The sequence below is a fragment of the Uloborus diversus genome, unplaced genomic scaffold, assembly GCF_026930045.1.
Source record: "Uloborus diversus isolate 005 unplaced genomic scaffold, Udiv.v.3.1 scaffold_13, whole genome shotgun sequence".
Classification (NCBI taxonomy): Eukaryota; Metazoa; Arthropoda; class Arachnida; order Araneae; family Uloboridae; genus Uloborus; species Uloborus diversus.
The window spans coordinates 6,222,808-6,246,511 of NW_026557987.1; the positions used below are offsets into that span (position 1 = coordinate 6,222,808).

Consider the following 23,704-nt stretch of genomic DNA (forward strand, 5'->3'; position numbering starts at 1 on the left):
GTGACTTAGTAGGCTGTAGTGGCTTAGTTATGTGGCGACTAGAATAAAGCTGTGTGGTGACTGAAGTAGAATTGGGAGGGAACTACGATAGTGTTAGATGAAAAGAGTTCTGTGGTGACTTCGAGTTGTAGTGTTCTATGGCGACTCGATTATTGTAGTTACCGGAACAGAGTCGGGATAATTTCCACAGACGCAAATTGACACTAGAAAATAAAATCTGTCTCTTACTTCCTGAAGAAGGTGGGTGTGTACTGGGCCAGGTAGTAGAAGATGAGACAGGGCTGGATGCAGATCCAGGCTTCGTCCAACTTGTGGGCGAGGGCTACTGCCATCAACCGCCCACACCGATCCGTGGGCATCCGACGGTCCGTGGGGAGGGTGGGTTGACCGAATTTCTGGAGGGGAGATCGAACACACAGTTATTGTGCGTTGTAAATATTTTAGCACGAGAGAAAAAGATACGTTTTCATCACCACTTGTGGGGTGCTTGTTGTTGAAAAATTTCTTATAATGCAGTTTATTTTAAGTTATAAAATAAGAGCTCCTTACTTTAAGTCTATATATTATTTATACAATCAAGTATAAAAATGTCAGAGACATGTTTTAAATAATTTATCCTCACATAAATAATAGCCGATGCTCGAGTAACCCGCGTGATTCAGCAATGAAACTCGCGTCACGCATGATGATTTGATAACATGTTTTGGTAATGTTTATCATGCAGGGAAAGTCTTTATTGTGGCAAGGCTGAACTCGATTCGGTCACTTAACTGTCTTATTGGTAAGACTGTGTCATTTCAGGGGAATGAAGAAGCGAAAATAACTAACGCTATCTACTGGAGTTTATGGTTCATCCACTGGTGTTAGGGTTAAAATTTCAACTACCAAACTATCACCAAACAGGCAATGGCTTCATGCAAATGTAGAAGAGTAGAAGCAATTTTCACCCGTCATACCTTGACGGGCGACTTTCTAGCAATCTGATGTAGTCCTTGAGAATAGTTAAATAAGCCATTGAGAATCCTTGAGAAGTGCTTCAATTTTTTCCGTAACAAAGTCACTTATATTCTTCTTCTATGTTCTGTTTAATGGAATTCGTCAAATCTAGAATTGCTCTTAGGACTATTATTCCCCTACTAGTGGTACCCGCACGGCTTTGCCCGTAATAGAAAAATTAAAAGGTCTTTTGGTTCGCCTGTATATTTACAAATAATGTATGGTGAATTTTCTCACTAATTGGCTTGTACCCATGTTACGTTTCCACTTTATGATAATTTCGTATCTCGCCAATTGGCTTGTGCCCATGTTACGGTTCCACGTTATGATCATTTCGTAATTTACTCGTCCATCTTATGATAGTTTTGTTCTTAAAATTGGAATAGAAAAAGAACCACATCGAATTTTCGAAACATCGCTTCGAGATGCAAACCCCCACGCTACAAACTAACTTTGTGCCAAATTTCATGAAAATCGGCCTAACGGTCTAGGCGCTATGCGCGTCACAGAGATCCAGACATCCTCCGGACAGAGAGACTTTCAGCTTTATTATTAGTAAAGATTATTACAAAAACAAAATGTAAGTAAACATCAGGCTCATAGGAAATGAAAAAAACCTTTATTCGGAGAAGTAAATGGCAAAAACATCCGGTAAAAGGTATACTTGGTATACTTGGCTTTTACTAGATGTTTTTACATCCAAAAGCTCACTATTTTGCATTGAAAAAGGGGCTTCCTGTATCCCCGAACCACGTGTCTGTAGTAATCTGCTAATTTTGTGTGTCAAAACGCTGTTAATTGCCATTTATCAGGCTCATGTCTGAGCCCGAGATATGCATTTGGAAAGCTTCACCAAACACATTTCTAGTGGAAGCTATATGGTCAATCAAATTTGATTTCGTTCCTATTCGCAACTCCAGAGCTCGAAGACGCTTACTATACCTTGCGATGATTAACATTACCAAGGTCACCCAAATAAGTGGGCAAGGGGGGCTTGAGCCCCCCTTAGAAATTAGAACTTGGTTGATTTTAGTGCTTTTTTCTTTGCAAAAGTGTAAAAACATTTCTTCTCCAGCCATTAATGAATAAGTTATTAAAAATATCAAATTTTAATGACTCTATTCTGTCCTGAAATTGGTTTCCATGGGGAAAATATCCCGCTAAACCATGGGGAAAATGGTAAAAAAGCAGTCGAAAACTTTGTACTATGGTATGAGTAAAACGACACAACGTGTATCAAGTACAAATCAAGTGTTAAAATAGAGTTAAAAAAGAGTTTTTAACTCTATTTTAATACTTTATTTGTACTTTATACACGTTGTGTCGTTTTACTCATGGGGAAAATATCTGAGCCCCCCCCCCTTACAATTTTGCATATGGGCGCCCATGAACAATACTACCGAAAAAGGTAAAACATTCAATTCCACGTGTTTTCTTTGGGGTAAATTACAGGCTTTAGACAGTTTGTGGTGCAATGTAATTACAGATGAATGAAAAAGAAAGCTTCCCACAAACACGACTGTCATTCACTAAGCAACAAAGCAAGTTATAAGTTACGGCATTTGTTTGTTTTACCTTTTTCATCCGCCATTAGACAGTGGCTTCAGCGCCCCCTATAGTTTGTTGGAGTTGTGAATAGGCTATTGATTTTTGTTGATTAGAATTGTTGGTCGCTGGCTCGCTGGACTGTATTCTTTGAAGTGAAAAAGAGCTGAGGCTGACATGATCTTAATTCTATTTGGTTTATTGGTTTTAGTTTTACTTGGTTATACATTATGCTGCTGCAGTCTTACTATTTCTGCCACTCGTCCCAGAGACCACAGTATAAAACTGCAATCCTAGAGGCGTTGCCACGGGAAAAGTATAAATGAAGAAATTTACTTATGCGCAGTACAGTAAACCCTCGTTTTATGCGGGTTTATTTTACGCGGATTCATACGCGGTTTAAGATTTGACACCTTTATTTTATTTTACGCGGATGAGTGTCGGTTTTACTGTCTGTTTTCTTTTGCTGAAACCTTCCGGGAATTTGCGCATGCGTCAGGTCTGCTCTGATTTTATCAAAATAAGGATGGAAACCCGGAAGTAAAAAAATGCAAAATAACATGTGCAGCAGTTCTTCCAAAGTAACGTCAAAAACGACAGACATAACAAGTGCGAACAGAAAGGGTCCATCATCTTCAACTTGTCGCCCCTTTTTAAAATGGAATCTATCCCGAGTGCTAGTCTTCGCTTTCGAGAACGAACAGTACGCGGTTGCGGCAATGCAAACAGGTAAAATTGTCCCCTTTTTCAAAATCCTAACTCCTCAAGATTGCAGATTACAAGTAATCAACTGTGCGTTTTGGCGTGCTAAGAATCGAGCTTGGGTCACTGGAGACATTTTATGCGATGGGTTCCAGAACTCTTTAAAGAAGTAAAGTTATTAAACTCACACCGTTCAGAACTCACTTAAAGAAGAGCTTGTAGGAGTGACAAAGGAGGACGAAAACAACGAGGATACCCACGGCGGTGAAGCACAACCAAAAACGTTCACATTGAAAACTTTGAGCCATTCCTAGACAATAGAAATGATCTTTCTGATTTGTTAGTGGAAGAAGATTCTATCATGGAAATGACGTAAGTGATCATGGATGCGGTAATGCTCTCCAAAGAACTGCAGAGAAAAATTCTTAACTGCCAGAAGACTATCATAGCCAGCTCCTTTTTATAAACAGAACACGAAATTAATTTATGTTTTCTTCATGCATGTTGCTGTGCATAGAAATCGATATAAGTACACATTAAACTTATTATACAATTAGTCACCACTAGAATGAAGTAATTTGTTACCTACGGTAGACGGTACCAAACCCGTATTTTAACAGTGGTATTAGATCTCAATTTGCGCGGTTTCGATTTATGCGGCATTTCCGTGGAACATAACACCCGCGTAAAACGAGGGTCAACTGTATTGTACAAGAACAGAATGAGGGGAATGAAAGAATGAGGGTGCTGCTTTAAGGAAATTGACGTAAGGAAATGTACAACAGGACATGTGATTTAAGGAAGAAGTAAAATCTGATGTGTGATGATTTTCTCGTAGCAATCGATGTTTTTTACCTAATGAAAAGAATAGTTGCATACAAGTACTGCCGTTCCTCTTTTATGAAGATGTTTTGACACTTCTAACAATTTGTTACACGTAGGGTATGGCAGTTTTAACTTTAACGAATTTTGCAGTTTTGCGTTCGCGTCTGAGATCTGATGTTGCAAAAAGGAAAAAAAAAAATGTCCCACGCTCAAAAACCTGTAGAAACTAAAGAAAACTTGAGATCTTATATTGAAACAATTTTACTTTGTGTACGTCAAGAAGTTGCACTCTGTCGGGCTCCATATTCTGCAAAAAATGGTGAATGAGAATGGAAGTTACGAGAATAACCAACGATGAAAATTTTCTTGCTCTTTAAAGTTTAAAATTTTCTTCCGACGCAGAAAAGTGTACTAAAAAGCATTTTTTTTTTTTTTTGGAACAGATTTGAAAAATATTGGAGGTGGTTTGCCCTATAAACCTCCCCCGTGGCTACGGTTCTGGTTTGATACCCACCTGTCCCGCGGTTCCGGTGAATGCGTTCTCCAGAAATCTGGAAAATACAGGTCCAGGACATAGAACGGTGACGTCAATGTTCTTTCTGCACATCTCCGTTCGAAGGGTCTCGAAGTAGCCCTGAAAGAGAAAAACCTTTTTTCAAGATTATGAGAAGATCAAGAAAAGTGTACATTTTCTGGTCGGAATTCATTCGGCACGCAAAAAAAAAGGGGGGGGGGGTTATCACACAATTTTTTCTTTGCACAAAGCGAAAAGTCACACACACTGTGCCGGATGTTCGATTTTTCTGATCTTGAATCTGCTCCTTTTGCCCATCTTTCAGATTTTTATATCGAGTTTCAACGTAAAAAGCACAGAAACTTTTTTCGTCCCCCCCCCGAAGTTGTCTTCTGGGCTGTCTTGTTGTCAAGAAAGTGCGGTTCTAGTCATTTCAAACCAAACTTTCCCAATAAGAAAAATGCGCATGTTTCAACACTCAGTTATGATTGAAAGCTAGATAATTGTTAAAGGTTCCGGTGCAGTTTCAACTTTCTTGAAAGGACGACACAGTTCTTGATAAAAACACAGGAGCTTTATTTACACTATGTACAGGAAAGATCGTTACCAACTGCTAAATTAATCATCAGCAATTAAGCAAATATCAATCAACACCGTAAACTCAACGGTTACAAACGTATTTACATCCAAATACGCAAAACAACACAGCCAAATGCCTCGCAATAAACAGAGCTAATACACTCTCAGTACAAATTCTCAATTGAGACTGACTTTTTATCATGCAGCACGTCTATTTATAGACATCGAAAGAGATCTCTCAAATATTCCAGAAAACCCAACTCCGTTCTACAAATGTCTCATATCTTCTTTTTATTCCATTCACAAATCGTAGTGTGCAGAATTGCAGGGACCCTATACTTCAGCCGAATGTACGGGGGCTGTATATTCATTACATGAAACTATTTACAGGTTACGTTACTACAATAATTTTAGATGAAAGATAATTTAATAAACGCCAAATTTAGCTAGATTACGACAAATTAACCATAAAAACAATTACTATTTACAGAATTTGTAACATAATTATAAGAAATTCTCTTCATGACTTGAGCCGCACTTTTCTTCGTTTCTTGTCATCTTCTCGGAATTTTCGAAAACTACAGGAATTCTTAAATTGTCCTTTCTGACCAGTTATTTTGTCCTTTTGAGTGCATTATGGAAAATGCTTGGTATTTTTAAAAAATTCTGTTATTCCTATCTTCAGAGCACGTTTTCACAAATATCGTAGCTATGTTCAGTATTGATGAAACAAATTATATTAACGTATATAAATGTTTTTTCTCGCCCTCCTCAGTTATTGAAAGAGTAGTTTTTGTTATAGCCAGTGTCGTTATAATGAGGTTATACTGCCGTGCTAAGCGCAAAAGTCGTATCTGCAGCTGAGTTCTAAATGAGTACTTGCCGTTTGAAGTTGTGTGCCTCCATGTGTTTGAATAAGATGCAACTTTTTCAGATTTTTTAAGAAAATATTTCCCATTGACAAATGATCCTAAAACATTGTATTTAGGTGCGGCAAAGAAGCACCCAGTTGCCGTAACTCAATTATGATAAAAAGTTCAGGTACTGCTTTTGTGCTTAGCTCGGCAGTATACTATATGCCATAGTTACTCGCATGTTGCCGTAAAATACTTACGTGCAGCGCGTGCTTGGAGGCTGTGTAGGAGGCCGATGATGCCGCACCTGAAATTTGATATATTTGTTATCGTTAAAGTATGAAATCCGTTATTTTATAGAATACCTAGTTATTTATAGAATTTTAGTTTTTATAGAATACCTAGAGCCCTTAATCCAAGTCATCTTGCCAAACGTAGGGTGTTAACATATATACTTGTAACGAGTCTAAATCATCTTGCCAAACGTATGATGTTTTTGTTGCCGTTAAAGTACGAAATCCATTATTTTATAGAATACCTAGTTATTTCATGGAATAACTGATCGTGCCCGCTAAAGTGTAAAACTTTCTTGTATTTTATGGATTAACTAGTTATTTCATATAATTAGATCGGCAGCCCGTTTAAGTGTAAAATAATCTATATCATATATCTTCCACGACACAAATACATTTACTTTCCACCCCTACTGTATTTATGAACTATTCCAGGCCGTAGGGAGAGAACTTGTTTAGCGTGTTGGCGCAATGATTTTGTTTTAGAAATAATGTTCTTTGTAATTCCAAGTGTCATTTTAGTAATCCTTGGTGTAACCAATGATTTTATGGTACGTTTCCATAAATACCATTTATACGCTGCATAAATTAGATAAATTGCTTCTTTTTTATTTTAATTGTCTATCATTAGTTAATTTAGAGAATACCTAGTTATTTCAGTTTAGATAAATTGTTTATTATACACTTTAACTGTTTTTGATTAGTTAATTTATAGAATATTTAGTTATTTCATAGAATAACTAGTTAAAGTGTCAAATTAATAACATATTACACACTTTAACGGATACGATCAGTTATTTCATGGAATAACTATTATATAAAATATCTGCATTATATACTTAAACGGTAACATATTCATTTAATTTGGTTTGTAAATACATTCAAACATACTTTTAACGATTAGAATGCTGGCTTTATATTGTTAAAGGTTCCGGTGCAGCTTCAAACTTTCTTGAAAGGACGACACAGTTCTTGAGAAAAACACAGGAGATTTATTTACACTATGTACAGGAAAGATCGTTAACAACTGCTAAATTAATCATCAGCAAATGTAAATCAACACCGTAAACTCAACGGTTACACACGTATTTACATCCAAATACGTAAAACAAAACAGCGAAATGCCTCGCAATAAACAGAGCTAATACACTCTCGGTACAACTTCTCAATCGAGACTGACTTTCTATCATGCGGCACGGCTATTTATAGACATCGAAAAATTTCCACAATATTCCAAATGCTTCTCGTATTTTCTTTTCATTCAAAAATTTTATCATTCAGAAATGAGGGGACCGTATACTTCAGCCGAATGTACGGGGGCTGTATATTCATGACAAAAACTATTTACGGGTTACGTTACTACAATTATTTTAGATGAAAGATAATTTAACAAACGCCAAATTTAGCTAGATTCCGACAAATTAATCACAAAAATAATTACTATTTACAGAATTTGTAACAATTTGTATGCTACCTGCGTTTTTCGGCTTTGCATGCTCTACCTCGAAAATAAAGTTGTCTCAAGTGACGTATGTTCAACAATCCTCATCTGGATCCAGTAACTTAACTGTTTTATTGGTAAGACTGTGATTTTAGGAGGATGAAAAAACGAAAAAGCGGTCAGCAATGAATGCTATCTACTGGAACTTAGGGTTAATCCACTGGAGTTAAGGTTAAAATCAAGCATACAACCACCTATCACGTCACCTATCAAGCTATCATCAAATAGGCCATTGCTTCGTTCAAATGTAGAAGCCATTTTCACCCGTCATACCTTGACGGCAATTTTCTAGGTAGGCTTAAATAAAATGAAAAAAAAAAAAAAAAACGAGCTGATGTGTGCATCACATGACTTCCTTTTACACCAATTTAATGTCATTTCCCCATTACTGGCAATTTTAATGTGATTCAATAGTTTACTCTCTAAATATCACCAACAATGGCCACATTGAAACTAGATTTTAAAAAAAATCGCCAAATTTGTCGCCAAGTTGGCGACAAAACTTCGCGACCAAAAGCTTGGCGATATATCGCCAAGTGTCCGCCAAATGATAACACCACTTGAGTTTGCATCGATATTAACAATGATTTCCTTCCAAAATGGTGTAAAAGACCCCTTTTGAAGCATCCGAATGCAACCAAAAGAGAAGGTGCACAACTAGACCCCACTAGGAGTCTACGTACCAAATTTCAACTTTCTAGGACATACCGTTCTTGAGTTATGCGACATACATACGCACATACATACCGTACATATAGACGTAACGAGAAAACTCGTTGTAATTAACACAGGATTTGTCAAAATGGACGTGTCGGGCTTCTATACGTTCTTAGGTACATATGCACGTGTGGTCGAGTCGAACAAAAAAACTCAACATTTATTTTTGGGGTGAGCAAAATGGTTTTTAACCCCTTCAGACCTGGTGTCCGGCATACCGGACAACCACTTTAAACAGCTGCTAATCATTTAATAATTGATTTAATTAGTTGATTTTTTTGTAGTTGACTCTTTACATTCTGCTTATTATAATCTGTGAAAGAGTTTTCTGTTTTGGGATTGACAACACTGACATATAAGAATTGAGAGATAGAGAGTGGCTCATTTTTCCAACCATGGATTTTCATCTGAAAAGCGAGGATTTTTTTTCCTGATTTTTTAAAAAATATATAATCTTTAATTAATCGTTTCAAACGCTTATAATATGTTTTATAATTGTTTGCAGAACATTTTATAATGAAGTTTGTTTAGTATTTTATCGTTTTTGTATATGAAATATTGATTTCAAAAATATACGTTTGGAATATTGGAGGTGCCATAACTCTTTTAATTTTTCTCCTACAAACTCAAAATTTTGTCCATAAGATACCCTTTACCATAGTACACTGTGTACCTAATATCAACATTTTTGGTCAAATATTTCATAATTCCGACTGAAGGGGTTAAGGTCGATTTTAGAGTGATTTTTTTTTTTTTTTTTGCGAATACAATACTTCTTTTTTTGTAAAAGGGAGTAATAAATGAAACAAAATATTTTTTCAAAATAATTAAATAAAAAGTATTTTTTAAAAATTAATAAAAAAAAGGAGTTAAAAAAGGGTTTGGGGAAGAGGGTTGAGAAAAATTTCGGTGGAGAATTCGCACCATTGAACTTGCGGGGGGGGGGGGTGGCACCCCTAACTATGGGCTGTAACTTACTGCTCAACGCAATGTACGTATGTACTCACCCATTTTCCCAACGCAGCTGCTGGTGACTGCGAAGTGTCCCCCTCCGTTCTCGAGGAAGTGTCCGAGCACCTTCCGGGTGAGGTGGAGGGGGGCGAACACGTTCACTTCGAACATCTCCTTGTCCACGGCGATGGCGATGTCCTCGAAGGCGGCGCGCTGAGAGCGCCCGGCGTTGTTCACCAACACGTCCAGCTGGAAACGGAAATGACGTCACTTTAGTGTGGCTCTGATAGAGCGAGAATACTGATGTACCTTGAGCTTGTTCATTTAACTAGTTCATTATAACAGCGTTTCCAAATATATGAAAACAAAACAAATATATTGAACTAGCTGTACCCGACGCGCGTTGCTACGCCAACAAAAAAATACATCATTATACTGATTTTCATGACAATCGGTTGAACGGGGCAGAAGTTGCTACTCTGCAGTGCCACCTGGTGGCGAGTGGCTTCAATGAGCATATTATGCACCTTCTCCGTGGAAAAATACATATATATAGCAATTTTCATAATAATCAAGTGAAGCCTTGACTATACTCAAATTTTGTACTCACGCAGTTTGCGAGATCAATCCATCGCTAAAAATATCAAATAGAAAAATTTTTAAATCCCCCCGTTGCATGAAAAGCCATAAAACAATAAAGAAAGAATTTATTTTTTCAAACTCAGGAAAAATGGCAACAGCTAACATCTTATCAATGAGATTCGTATTTATCCAATGGATTGTGACTTAAATTGGAATAAAAAAGGAACGATCGATCGGATTTTTTTCGAACTGGTCTCTAAACATTCCCAGTACCAAAAATAACAAACGGTGAAAGTTTCAGCCAAATCTGCCGGGTAGTTTTTGAGTTCATGGATGACATACAGACAAACATTCATTTTTATATATATATAGATTAAAAATAAAAAACCACCCGACTCCGACTGCCACACCTCCTACTAAAGTGAGCCTCTTGGGAAAGAGCAGATTTAAAATTTAAATTTGTGTAAATCATTTCTGGAAAAAAGAGGTGAACAAAGAAAGGAAAAATCATAGCCACTGAGGAAATTTGAAAATCCATTTCAAAACCTTGGCTAGTAAAAATCCATTCGAGGCTCTCCACAAGTGATGCCAAGCTTTGATGGGAGTAGGCGTGTTCGTGAAAATGTGACTGCTTGTGACAAGGGAGAGAGGGGGGGTAACAAGAAGTGTGACGTCACACATTTAAAAATAAAATGTGTTAAACGAATTGTGTCAGTTGTGACAATAGGGTGGGAGGAGGCGAAGTGTGATATTTTGTAGCAGAGAGGAAGGGTTGAAAATTGAAAAAAAAAGAAAAAGAAAAAAAAAAACGTTACTTTTATGGACAGCCCTTTTATAGAACATAGGACTTGTAGCAAAAGGTAAGGCAGCGTGTGACACTTTGTAATAAAGGGAAAAAATGGGTCAAAATTATTGAAAAAAGGTGAAATTGCAAATTTTTGAAAAATATGAAACTAAAATGCATTTTTAACGCTACAAATTTAAAAAAATTTCCGGGGGTAAACCCACAGAACCTAACTTTTGTTTCTTTTCTATTTTTTTTTTTTTTTTTGTACACTTAAAATTTCAAATTTGACACAAATAAAGTTATATCTGAAAACTGCATGAATATCATATTTCTATGTTTACATAAAAATTTGTTTTCCTTTTGCGTCTGTAGGGGTGGGGGGTTACACCACGAATTACTGCCCCAGGTGTCACCCATGCTAGCCACGCCACTGTCTTTCTATTTCTACTTATTTAAAATTCTTTTCATTATTTCACTATCACATGGAGTAACAGTAACAGAGTAACAGCAACTTGTTGTTGTCTCAAGAGATGTAATATTCCAGTTCAGTGCAATACGTACTTTGTGAAATTTCTTGATCACTTGATTGAGACAATCCTCGTGAGCGTCCAAGTCCGTCATGTTGAAGGGCAGTACAAGGACATCATCTTCCGTCAGTCGTCCTGTTTCTATAAAACATTAAGATTAGCAGTAGGGTGGTTTAAAAATACAAGCAAAAAAAAAAAAAAAAAAGGTAGTCATGGGATGTTGAAATATCTATAATCGCACTTTAATTGGTTAAAGTAAATTTAGTTCAAAAACCTTTGCTATTGGTCAGGGCTTACTTGAAGCTCTCTGTGAGGTCCTAAATTTTCTTAACTTAGTCCTTTTCTTTTGTCTATATTTTATTTATTTATTTCTCATTGGTTGTTTTACATTAGAAGTATATTGATTGGTTAACTTACTAATCCTGGACTAAAACTATAAATAGTCTACGTGCTTACTCTGCTTCGGTTCTTTGGTTAAGTATTACATATTTTGTCATTGTTTATGTAGATAGTTTCTTCAACATTAATAAATGTGTTTTCGATCCACGGCATGATCATCATTTAATATTCTCAACATGGGACTGCCGACAGAAGTGAAAACTTAATAATCCAAAAAAAATTTGGTGTATTTGTAAGCGCGCGCGCGTGTAGTGTGCGATTAATTTTCATTTATAACTAATGGGGTGGTTTCCTTCAGTCAAAAGTACTACTTTTAGTCATTGAAATGGATAGAATGAGCAAAAAAAAAAAAAAAACATGGACCCAGAAAATACTTTCATTTTCCCAGCAGTTTTTTTTTTAATTAATTTTTTAAAATGTCCGATTTTTTAAACAAGGCGTGGTCTTGATGTCGTCACAAATAATGCAATTTGCCGCATCTTTCTACTACGTTTCCACGTTATGATAATCAAGCAGCGAATTAAAATTGCGCTCTACGCTGGCTATCAACCCTATCGTTGCCACTACACGTGAGTAAAGATGCGAATTAAATATTTTGCTCTGTGAATTGCAACACAGAATGGCATTTCATCATTTGTCATATCATCGGCAGAAGCCGTAAACAATGAAAGCGCTCCGATTCAAGTAGTTTTTTTTAAAAAATATTAAACGTAAACAAATTTATCAAAAAATGGTCAGATCCTATGTTTTTAAGCATGCCCTTTCAGAAAAAATACTTTTGAAATTTTGGAAACAACCCCATTGTAGTTTCAAAAATTAAAGTTTTATAATTTGTAGATTCAAAATATCAGCTACAGTTTAGTTTCAACGTTTGTCAGCAATGCGAGCATCAATTATATAAATTTTGGTTGATCTATTTCCGTTCGTTTATAAAGTAAATATTGATGCAAATGTAGGAAATATTAGAAAATAAGTTCTTCGAATTTTAAGGCATGCCAGATAATTTGGGGTTCATTTAAAAAAAAAAAAAAAAAAAAATCAGATAAAAAAAAATATGATTTACATAAAAAATCCAATTTTTTCATTTTTTCGAATTTATATATTCATACTAGCTGCGTTGCCCGGCTTTGCCCGGTCCACTTTGAAATTTGTCAAGAAAATTGTGTCAAGTGACGTATATTCAACAATCAGGCTCAAATGAATAAATAAAAAAAAACATCATGAAAAATTTTCCTCCCAAACAATGTTGAAAGATATTAAAATACTTCTAAGAAATTAAATCGTGAAATATGGATTTAAAAAGCATAACCATGGAAGCACAAAGTAGAATAAGTTTAAGGAATTAAAATGCGAAAGAAAATGGCTAACAATTTTAATAGACATGAGATTTTTGAACATGATTTAAAAGGCTTGTAACTTTTTTTCCTTTCGAGATAGAAGCTTAGTTTTTCGACCACGGGTTGAAATGGACCTGGAGTAAAAAATATCAGTTTTTCCAATGGTGTCAAAAATGAAAACTGTGGGATAATTCCTTTACTTTTTAATTATAGATTTAATGAAGAAAGTAGTGCCTAAATTTCAGCTAAGCCTGAAAAAAATTCGAGATAAAACCGCAAATAACTCCCGCTGTAATTAAGTTAGAGCGTTGAAACAAATTTCGTAGAATGAAGAAAGTTCTACCCTTTCCAACGATATGTAATATTAATATGTGCAAGTCATTTTTCACCCCCCAAATTCGAGAAATTATGCAAAAATTGGGCCTAAATTGGAATAAAAAAAGAACTACTCGTCATTTTTTTTTTCGAACTGGTCTGAAAAAATTTTCGGTGCTGAAAGAAAGATACTGTGAAAATTTCAGCGAAATCGACCTGGTAGTTCTCGAGTTTTGCGCGTTCACACCAAACAGAAGCTTTTTGAAGACTGCATTTTAAACTATGTAGAGATTCAATATCATGATTTTTTTACGCCATGACCATCATCATTATTATATTCCGAAACTGATGTAACAGGTTTATGGTAACCAAAATAGGAAATTAAAAACTTTGATTCGAATCTGTTTAAATATTGTTTAAAGACGGCATCAACTGCACTTTTATAACTCGTTATGCTTAGATTACAATCATCGAACATCGTTAAATTGAATTCTCCATTTAAATAGTCAATTAATGGTAGATTTCTATGATCTGCAAAGTTGATGTTGAAATCCCCACTCAAAATCAGTGGCAAATCATCAAAGCTCTTCCCAATTTTATCTTGAAGTAATACAAAAGCGTCTTTAGAATAAGAAAATTAATTTTCATTCAGAAATTCTCGTATTGTGCTTAAAGACTTATCCGGTGAAATATAAACAGCAACCACAACAATTAGCAGTCCATTTTCGGAGTGGCAACGGCTAGCACAATGTCTCATCGATATCAGAAACATTGTTTTTTCTCATCTCAAAAAACACCCAGCGCCTGAAGAAGTTTTCAATTCAGAAATATTATATGAGGATGAGGACCGAACTCACGATGGATAGCTTATTGTTTCTGAGACTGATGCGCTGCCGATCGTGCCACTGAGCCTCGATCTTAACGAAAAAATTGCACGTAAAGGAGCAGGGAGAAGTCGCGCATGCGCTGTATTCCGGTGTTGGTAAGGTGACGGCTTTTCGGTGTCGTGAAATGGATGTTTTTTTTCCCACCTCAAAAGTGCTCAACGCGCCGAAAGAAGTTTTCACTTCAAAAAAGTTTTTCCTACATAACGGGCCACCCCTCAATATGTTTAGACTTGTGGGTGGTAATATACTGGAAGAATTTTAGCTTCTTATTTCAACAGAAAGACGGTGCTCAACCCCTTTCCCAAACATGATACGCATGGGGAGGGGGGTTAAAAAGTTATATTGAACAGAAAAAAACGATGCTAAATATTATAATTTTCACTAGTAATATGCATATTCATTGCAATAAAATAATTATTCACAAAAAAAAACATCTGGGGTGTGTTTTTTATACTACGGCTAATGTTACATGAAGGGATTGAACACTCTCTTAAAATTTGATTAAGTAGCAAAACTTTTAACAGCAAAATACTATTTGTAAGTCTAAAAAATATAGGGGTTTGCCTGGACTCTAGAAAAAAAGTTTTTTTAAACCACCCTAGTGAGCAGATTAAAAACATGTTATCTGACTGACATTAAGGCAACTGGCCTGTCAGTCAGTTATCTTATAGTCAGCTATACGTCAGTCAGTTTGTAAAAATCAACCAAAAGGTTTTTTGATAACTTCACTACACCTTTAAATTAGGCTTAAAGAGAACAATACATGAGGAGAAAAGATTCTTAAATGAATATTTTGTGTGGAATATGACAAAATGCATGTGATTTTGCTTCAAAAATGTCATTCAGTTACCCGTGGAATTGCCCCACAAGTTTTGAGTAGATTCCTTCGGTGATTGAGAGAACTTGTTGCATTCAAACTTTCGAAATCAAACTTTTTAATTTTGAAAAAATTTTCTTTTCTCTCTGTCTTCCCTTTTTGTTTTTTTTATCTTTTTGACTTTCTGAGTTTTAAAAAGTTTCAATTTTGCATGCGTTTCAGTTTATCGTTTTAGATTATTCATTCACGCTAAATACCACACGAAGAGAAAACTTGTAAATCGAAAGACTCTCAACCTGATACCATGGAGCATGGCCCCACAAAAATTTGCTTACGCTTATAGGCCGTGACAAACGTTGAAACTCATGGAAACAAAGAGGGCGCTACTGGGAATCCCTGTTTCCATTACGTTGCCATTGATTGGTGGATGCAGGGGTTCCGCTCAACGCCTCTTGCGGTCAAAATGGGCGACATCCAATCAAAAGTAAACAAACTTTGAAACGTTGACATTGGTTGGTGGATGCATGAGTTGCATTGGTTTAACACAGAAAAGTCATAAATTGTCAAGGCCCGTTAAGCGTCAGCGCCATCTAGTGGGGCCATTCATGGCGCAATCATCCAAAATAAGTGATCTTTGTGGTAAGAAACATGTACAATTGTTACATTAAAAGAAATATTTCATCAAAAAATTGCAAAATATTTATGTTTGAAAAATAATAAACCCATGAGTAAGCCGATAAATAGCGCCTTTTTACTTTGTCTTTAAAGTGTAAAAACGCCCGTAAATAACGCTTGTGAGAAAAAAAAAAACGGAACCAACAAGATGCGAAACATTTAACCGTTTGTAAGAAAGAAGAGTTAAATATTGTAAAAGAAAAAAAAAAGGAAAAAACTAGTGAAAGACAGTGTTGTCTGATTAGGGGAAATTTCCCCATTTTGGGGAAATCCTGTGCTCTCTGGGGAAATTTTGGGGAAATGGGTTTTGAGGGGAATTCTTTGGGGATTTTCTTTTTTTTTTGGGGGGGGGGGGAACCTGAGGGGGAAAAAATCCTCAGGGAAAAAGAATTTTGCTCGTATTTAAATTCGCGTATTTACATATGGTAGTTACATCGTTTTAATCAGTGTTAGTTTAGCTTTGCTCAACTTTATGGAATTCGCATTATGTGGAATATTATGTTACGGAATTCGCGTTAGTGTTCAGCGTGAGTAACTAATTGATACGTGAAACTAGTAAAAAATAAGTGAGTGTGATGACTGAAGAATGTTCTTGGACAAATATATACAAAGCTCATAGTTAAAATGTACAGAAACAAAGTAGTAAAGTAAAATCGAGTAGAAAAAGTATTCGACTATTTCTTATCTCTCGGTCGGCCAGGGTCAACCAATAAAATCCAATTTGAGTAAAAGTCCTTTCTAGATGCAGGCGCTTGTATTTATGAAGACAAAAAAAAAAAAAAAAAAGTTGGGGAATTTTGAATTCAAGAAAAAAAAAAGAATCATAGGAAGTTAATTCATTTTATGAAAATATTAGTGGAAAAACAATTTTTGAACTTGCGGAATTTTGATTGAAAACATCGCTTTTTGGGGAAAAGTTGGAAGGGAATTGGGGAAATCTGGATTTGTGTGAGTGACCATCTGGCAAAACTGGTGAAAGACTTGAATGGTCTTTAAAATGTGTACTAAAACATAAAAAGGTGCAATTCTAATTGACTCAGAAGCTCCGAGCAAACTACATCTTATACAGAAAAATCCGCTATTTCGGTTAATGTTAAAACTTTTTAGTAAGGGAACATCCCAAATTTGCAGAAGGACCTTAATTTACGTAACGTGAAAAAGTCAGACGCCTTATTACCTAGGCATTTGTTTTTCACGTTGTCCAGCCTTTCCTTGTTGGTACCAGAGAGGACGAGGCGAGCGCCATATCTCGCCAATTCGTACGCCAAGTGCTCGCCAATGCCGCTAGAGGCTCCCGTCACCCAAATGACCTTCCTTCTCAGGAGACCTGAAAGACAAACAACTTCCGTAAATAAGAATTGAAAGTTGAATGATATTCAAGAAAATGTGAAGATAAATATAAACAAGCGAATCTGAAGCTAAGGCGGCTGCAAAGAAGAAAATAGGAAAAAGAAAGTGTAATTTAAACAGCAGCTACTACGCATCCCCATTAAAAACTAACCAAAAAAAAAAACTTGAATTCTGAAATTTTGAATACAAATCATGCTTTTCGCGATCACAAGCTGCGACAGGGCCCTACTCATTGGGGGCTATTTTCCCTAGAAACAGCTCCTGTCCCCCCCCCCCCCGAAGTCTACCCCTCCTCTAGGGCGGTTACGTGTATATAGTTGTGTGTCAGTGTGCAGGCGTGTGTGTATGTGCAGGCGCGCGTGCGTGCATGTGTAGGCTTGTGTGTGTGCGTAGACCTGTGTGTATGCACGTAAGGGTGTGTAGGTGTGTAAAGGCTTGTGTGTATGAGCGAGTGTGTGTGTAGGACATGGACGCCGCAATCGTGATTGCTCAGGAAAAAAAAACAAATTTTCGAATATGAAATTCACAATTTAGATGTAATTTAAAGATAATTATTTGTAATTATCGTACATAAGCCTTTAAAATAAAATTATATTCTAAAACTGCAGAGGTAACAAGGACAAAGCATATCCAATAAAAAAAGAAAAAGAAAATTGCAAAAAAAAAAAAAAAAAAAAAATGAATGAAAAATACTGTATTTTTACTTGCGAAAAAAAGCAAATTTTTTTTTGCATTGCTTTACTGTTAAATATTAAGCTTATTTGTATTTCAAATGCTTTTGTACGCTTATTCAAGTGCATTGGAGGGGGGCGGGGGGGCAAAGTGGATAGGACAACGTGAAATAGTTCATTTCATTTACACATTCAATCTTATATCAAATCACTTAATAATTCTTTTATTAATTATTTCATTTATATTCCTTCATTTAATAATTCCCTTATTTATTCATTCATTCACTTATTTCCTTATTCATTCACTAGTTTATGCACTCATTTATTTTTTTCTCATACATTAGCTTTTTTATTTATTCATTTATTCGTTTATTGTTTCATTTCCTTTTCATGTCTTCATTCATTCTTTTATTTACTCATTTCTTTGATAAAAATATTTTTTGAGTAATTGAATAGAAAATGGTCGCAATTAGAAAGGAAAAAAAATAATTTTTCACTTTGCCTCATGAAGGTGAAAAATTTCCACCTTTTTTTGAAGATACAAATTTACTACTAAAAATAAAAATATAATAATTCAATGCAAATTTTATCATAAAATACTGTTCTTCCCTTATGTACCGTAATTTTCAGAACAAACTTTCAGATCGTTCATTTTGAAAAAAAAAAAAAAAAAAAGTTATCTTAATTATTTCACTTTTACCACATTCCCCTCATTGCCAAATTTATTTATTATTAGTGCAATACTTCCTTTTATTGCTCTGATACTTACTAGTCAAGATTATAACCTACTAGGTGCCTTCTTCCTGACTGGTTTGGTGCTTTTTATTGAGTCTCAAAAATATTTTGTACCAAAACCTGTATATTTTCCAGTCTGTTTCCCCCACCCTTCCAAAATGCAAGATATGTACCCCCACTTGCTTGACCCTACTTTTATTTCCGAGGTGGTCCGTTCAACGCGGGACAATACAGCTGGTTTTACATAAGTAAAAAATAACACAATAAGTTGAAACGATTTTTTATCGAGGGGGCCCACAGGGGTGGGGGGGGGATTATGGTCAGGGGCCGATTAAGATATTAGGGGGCCCTAGGCTGTATGCTTCTTCGGGGCCCCTGTGTAGTCAACCCTTACAATTTTAGCCATTGGTAAAAACAGTTTTAGCTATTGGTTTAAAAAAAATGGCCATTTGGGGACCTTGAAAATTGGGGGCCCTAGGCCACGGTCTAGTTGGCCTATTCAGTAATCAGGCCCTGATTATGGTGCAAGTAGCGCCATCCAAATGGGGGGGGGGGATTTTTTAAACTACTTTTATTTTTTTATTTAAATTTATTCATTGCTTTATTTTTTAATTTATATTATTTGTTATATTTAGTCTGTTCAGATTTTATTTCATTTATTTATTTAGTTTTCTGTGTGTGTGTGTATGTGGTATGTCATTGGCGTAGCACAGAACTTTTCTAATAAAGTAATAATATTAATAATAATTAAAATAAATAAATAAGTAAATAAAAATATTTAAAAAGAAGTAAATAGAATAAAAAACGAGAGCAAATAACAATAATAATCTTTATTAATAATAAAGCTGAAAGTCTGTCCGGAGGATGTCTGGATGTCTGTGACGCGCATAGCGCCTAGACCGTTCGGCCGATTTTCATGAAATGCGGCACAAAGTTAGTTTGTAGCGTGGGGGTGTGCACCTCGAAGCGATTTTTCTAAAATTCGATGTGATTCTTTTTATATTCCAATTTTAAGAACAAAACTATCATAAGATGGACGAGTAAATTACGAAATTATCATCACGTGGAACCGTAACATGGGCACAAGCCATTTGGCGAGATACGAAATTATCATAACGTAGCGTGGGGGTGTGCACCCCGAAGCGATTTTTCGAAAGTTCGATGTGGTTCTTTTTCTATTCCAATTTTAAGAACAAAAATATCATAAGATGGACGACTAAATCACGAAATTATCATAACGTGGAACCGTAACATGGGCACAAGCCAATTGGCGAGACAATTCACCATATATTATTTTTGAATATACAGGCGAACCAAAAGACCTTTTAATTTTCTATTACGGGCAAAGCCGTGCAGTAGTACGCCAAGTGATACAATAAAGTGAAACGATTCACATCCAGGGGTGCCCACAGGGGGGGGGGATTATGGCACAAGTTGCGCTATCCAATTTTTTTTGGGGGGGGGGGGGAGCGGTATGTGGTATGTCATTCGCGTTGCACAGAACTTTTCTAATAGAGTAATAATAATAATAATAATAATAATAATTAAAATAAATGAATAACTAAATAAAAAATAACTTTTTAATACTTAAAAAGAAATAAATAGAATAAACAACGAGAGCGAAATAATAATAATATTAATAATAATAATAATAATAATAATAAACCTAAAGAGAGTCGAGATTTTTTTGGGGGTGGGGGGGGGGGCGGTACGTGGTATGTCATTGGCGGTTGCACAGAACTTTTCTAATAGAGTAATAATAATAATAATAATAATAATTAAAATAAATGAATAACTAAATAAAAAATAACTTTTTAATACTTAAAAAGAAATAAATAGAATAAACAACGAGAGCGAAATAATAATAATATTAATAATAATAATAATAATAAACCTAAAGAGAGTCGAGATTTTTTTTGGGGTGGGGGGGGTGGTACGTGGTATGTCATTGGCGGTTGCACAGAACGTTTCTAATAAAGTAATAATAATAATAACAATAATTAAAATAAATGAATAACTAAATAAAAAATAATTTTTTTATGCTTAAAAAGAAATAAATAGAATAAACAACGAGAGCGAAATAATAATAATAATAATATTAATAATAATAATAATAATAAACGAAAAGAGAGTCGAGATTTTTTTTTTGGGGGGGGGGGGATGGGCACTCCCTGTTTACATCATTGGTCAAATAACAATTAAAACACTGTTCCATTACTCCCTATGTTTTACGTACCAGGGGCTTCATCCTTCCAGTCGTAGTAGAAAAGTGTGAGATCCGAATCCACATACTTGAGAAAAAGAACCAGCAACACGACGATCGAAGCGAACAACAACGCCAGCAACCACATGTTCGAGCCTCCCCGGAGAGAACTACAAACATCCCCTATCTCCCGCCGGTGTCTATCGGAGATAAATCTCATCCAGAGATATGGGCGGCAAACATCAAATTGATAATTCTTTGCTACTTCAGTTCTTCGATTATTACCGGGCTACTTTTCCGATATGAGTACTTGGCATATCTTTAATCTTGGCGATTATCCCAAAGTTGTTAAGCAGTCACTCTGATGTGACAATGTTAGCAAATGTCTTGCTGAAATTGTAAGGCTACAAGCAACGATAAAATTAAAATACTTAAAAAACCCCGACTGAGTCGCAACTGTAGAAGCAAAAGGGAAAATTGAAAACCCTTTTAAAAGCCCTACATTATTAAAAATCAATGTCACGTATTTTATTTGCTACTAGATTTTACCCGCGGCTTCGCTCACGTTGATGTAGTTTTTTTTCAATCGATTCAAGTTAATTGTCAACACAGGCAGAGGTCAAAAAGTTACCAAAAATGGTTTTTCTCCAATTTCGCCGACAGTTCAAACTGTCTCCCCTCTTTAATATATCAAAAGGTATGATTGAAACTGAAAATCAGGGGTGGGGGGGGGGGGATGAAATGTCGGTGAAACTGGGAAGACACACAAAAAATCACACAACATATATCGAGAAAACATTCAAGAATTGTAAAGAAGTTAGTACGGGTAATTCTCAAAAATTCCAATTCCAGTGAGGTCAACAATTCTTAAATAAAGTCAAACATTTCCCTTATAATCCCGATCCCCGACAAATGATGTCCAGCGCTACACCGGCTATCTAAATTACTGTATAGCTTCTTACCGGAGAAATCGTCACAAAATAGGGTCAACAGTCACTTCAAATCCTAATTCTAATAATGTCCCTTTAGAGTGAGAACATCAAACCTTTAAAATCCCCATGAGAAGGAAATCCACTGTTTCTAAATAACGTAAACGGTCCTGATTAAAATACTAAAAAGTTCAGAGATAAAATACCATTATAATCAGAGCAAGCACAACAGTTTTTTTTAAATCTCCCATTTAAATGAGGACAATAGTACAAAAAACTTTTTATTTCGGAAAGAGAAACGTTTCCTCAAGTCTCTATTAGAATGGTGATATCAGCGTTTTCAAATAACATCTCCCTCTGAAGATCTCCGTCATGATTAATTCCAAAAATCTTCATCAGTACAGACCCGATAGCATAAAAATAAAAAGGAAAAAAAAAGATAGAAAGAACAATGTTCTCCATTGTCGCCATTAAAGTAGGGACATTAATTCCACAAAATCAAATGTTTTCAATTAATATCTTCGTTGATTAATGTCATCCAAAAATGCAACCTAGCTAAGAACACTCTCGATCAACTCTACTTTCGAACATTTTTTTTTTTTTTCAAAATCGGTCCATTTGTTTAGGCGCTAGAGTGCCACGCACAGATACACAGATATACAGACACTGCAAACTTATAACCCCCTTCCTTTGTGTGTCGGGGGTTAAAAATGGAAATGAGTTTCAATAATCCAGTAGCAGCTCTGGTCGCTATGAAAATTACAGAAAAAGATACTTTTCCGTTAGCCGGGCGCAAGCGAAAATCGCCAAACGATTACACCCAATGCCAGGCGATAATTCGCCAAATTGATATAGAAATCCGCCAATTTTCTTACAACCCTTGTTGGGCGTATTCGCTTGGCGAATTATCGCTTGGCGTTGGGAGTAATAATTTGGCGATTTTCGCTTGCGCCTGGGCTAATGGAAAAGTACCCAGAAAAAAAAAATACTAAGGAAGAACACATCAAAGCTTTAACAGATCCAACAGTTTCTATAATATGAGTAGATGGAGAGTGGATTCAGCTTCCGGTTTCGGCCGGAAAAAGGAGTCATTACTAGATCTAAATCTAAGTATTAACAATATGAGCATAATTGCAATTTAAACATTCATTTTAAAATGCAGGCCCAAGGGTTTCTCCCCCAGAAAATTTTCGAAATTGTATTTTTAAAACTCAGTTTTAGACGATCTTTGGTAATATTGAATGTTGGAGAAGGAGAGATTTGGGTACCCTCCCCTGGTAATTACTTGAAATTGAAAACACAAGTGTGGACTACCGTCAACCGTTCTAGGAAAAAAGAGCTACTGGGGTTCTCCCCCGAATATATTTCGAAACTATTGTTAGAAAAACGCAGTTCTAGACGGTGCTCATATTATGTTAGGATCAGCAGATATTTGAGGCCTTCTCCGGAAAATTGAAGTTCCAAAAACGTTCTTTTAGCCAACCTTCGATGATGTTAGGGGGGAGGAGTTTTCATGGTCTTTTGCTCAGAAATTTTTCGAAATTGAAGCTGCAGAGTGACGGTTGCGCCGGTCGGTTGTTTTGATGATGTCAGTGGTTAGTACGGTGAGTGTCCATAGGATATTTCCATTAGTTTTTATCAACCGGTAGCTCCTTTCGAGCACGTCTGGATAGTCAACTGTTTACCGGTTACTCTATACGAACATGCCCATAATAATTAGCTGATTTCATGTAATCAATCGCTACTTCTCAATGAAATATTATTTCTTACAATTTTTCTTTTTCAGAACTTTAAAAGAAAAAGAATCTGTTATGCAAAGCCAAGCGCGACGCATCCAGTTTGTGCTTTACGTAAATAAATACAGTTTCAACTTAGAAAAGGTTTATATGGTACGCTAGCACCATTTCCTCGAGATATATTTTAAATACTTAAATCTTTCTGGACTACAATTGAGCCATCTTGAAAATTACTATCAGTGCAGAATCATGCAATTAGAATATAATTTCAACAGTT

General features: G+C 35.7%; 1 protein-coding gene across 1 annotated transcript; it reads right to left on the reverse strand.

Moving 5' to 3' along the window:
- Positions 1-224: 224 nt before the first annotated feature.
- Positions 225-20,920, reverse strand: LOC129232646 (dehydrogenase/reductase SDR family member 7-like). Its single transcript, XM_054866778.1, has 7 exons — positions 20,796-20,920; positions 16,981-17,130; positions 11,408-11,514; positions 9,534-9,726; positions 6,276-6,322; positions 4,583-4,702; positions 225-395 (listed from the first exon to the last, which is right to left on the reverse strand). Exons 1-7 carry the CDS (start codon positions 20,908-20,910, stop codon positions 225-227), a joined length of 903 nt encoding a protein of 300 aa, XP_054722753.1. The 5' UTR covers positions 20,911-20,920.
- Between the last annotated feature and the right edge of the window lie 2,784 nt (positions 20,921-23,704).

What these genes read in the sequence shown, in the direction of transcription:
- LOC129232646 (XM_054866778.1), bottom strand. Translation starts at nt 20,910, where the DNA reads ATGTGGTTGCTGGCGTTGTTGTTCGCTTCGATCGTCGTGTTGCTGGTT. An exon ending in CTGGAAGGATGAAGCCCCTG is followed by an intron (nt 17,131 to 20,795) that starts GTACGTAAAACA and finishes TTTGTCTTTCAG; the next exon opens with GTCTCCTGAGAAGGAAGGTC. An exon ending in CGTGAAAAACAAATGCCTAG is followed by an intron (nt 11,515 to 16,980) that starts GTAATAAGGCGT and finishes AATGTTTTATAG; the next exon opens with AAACAGGACGACTGACGGAA.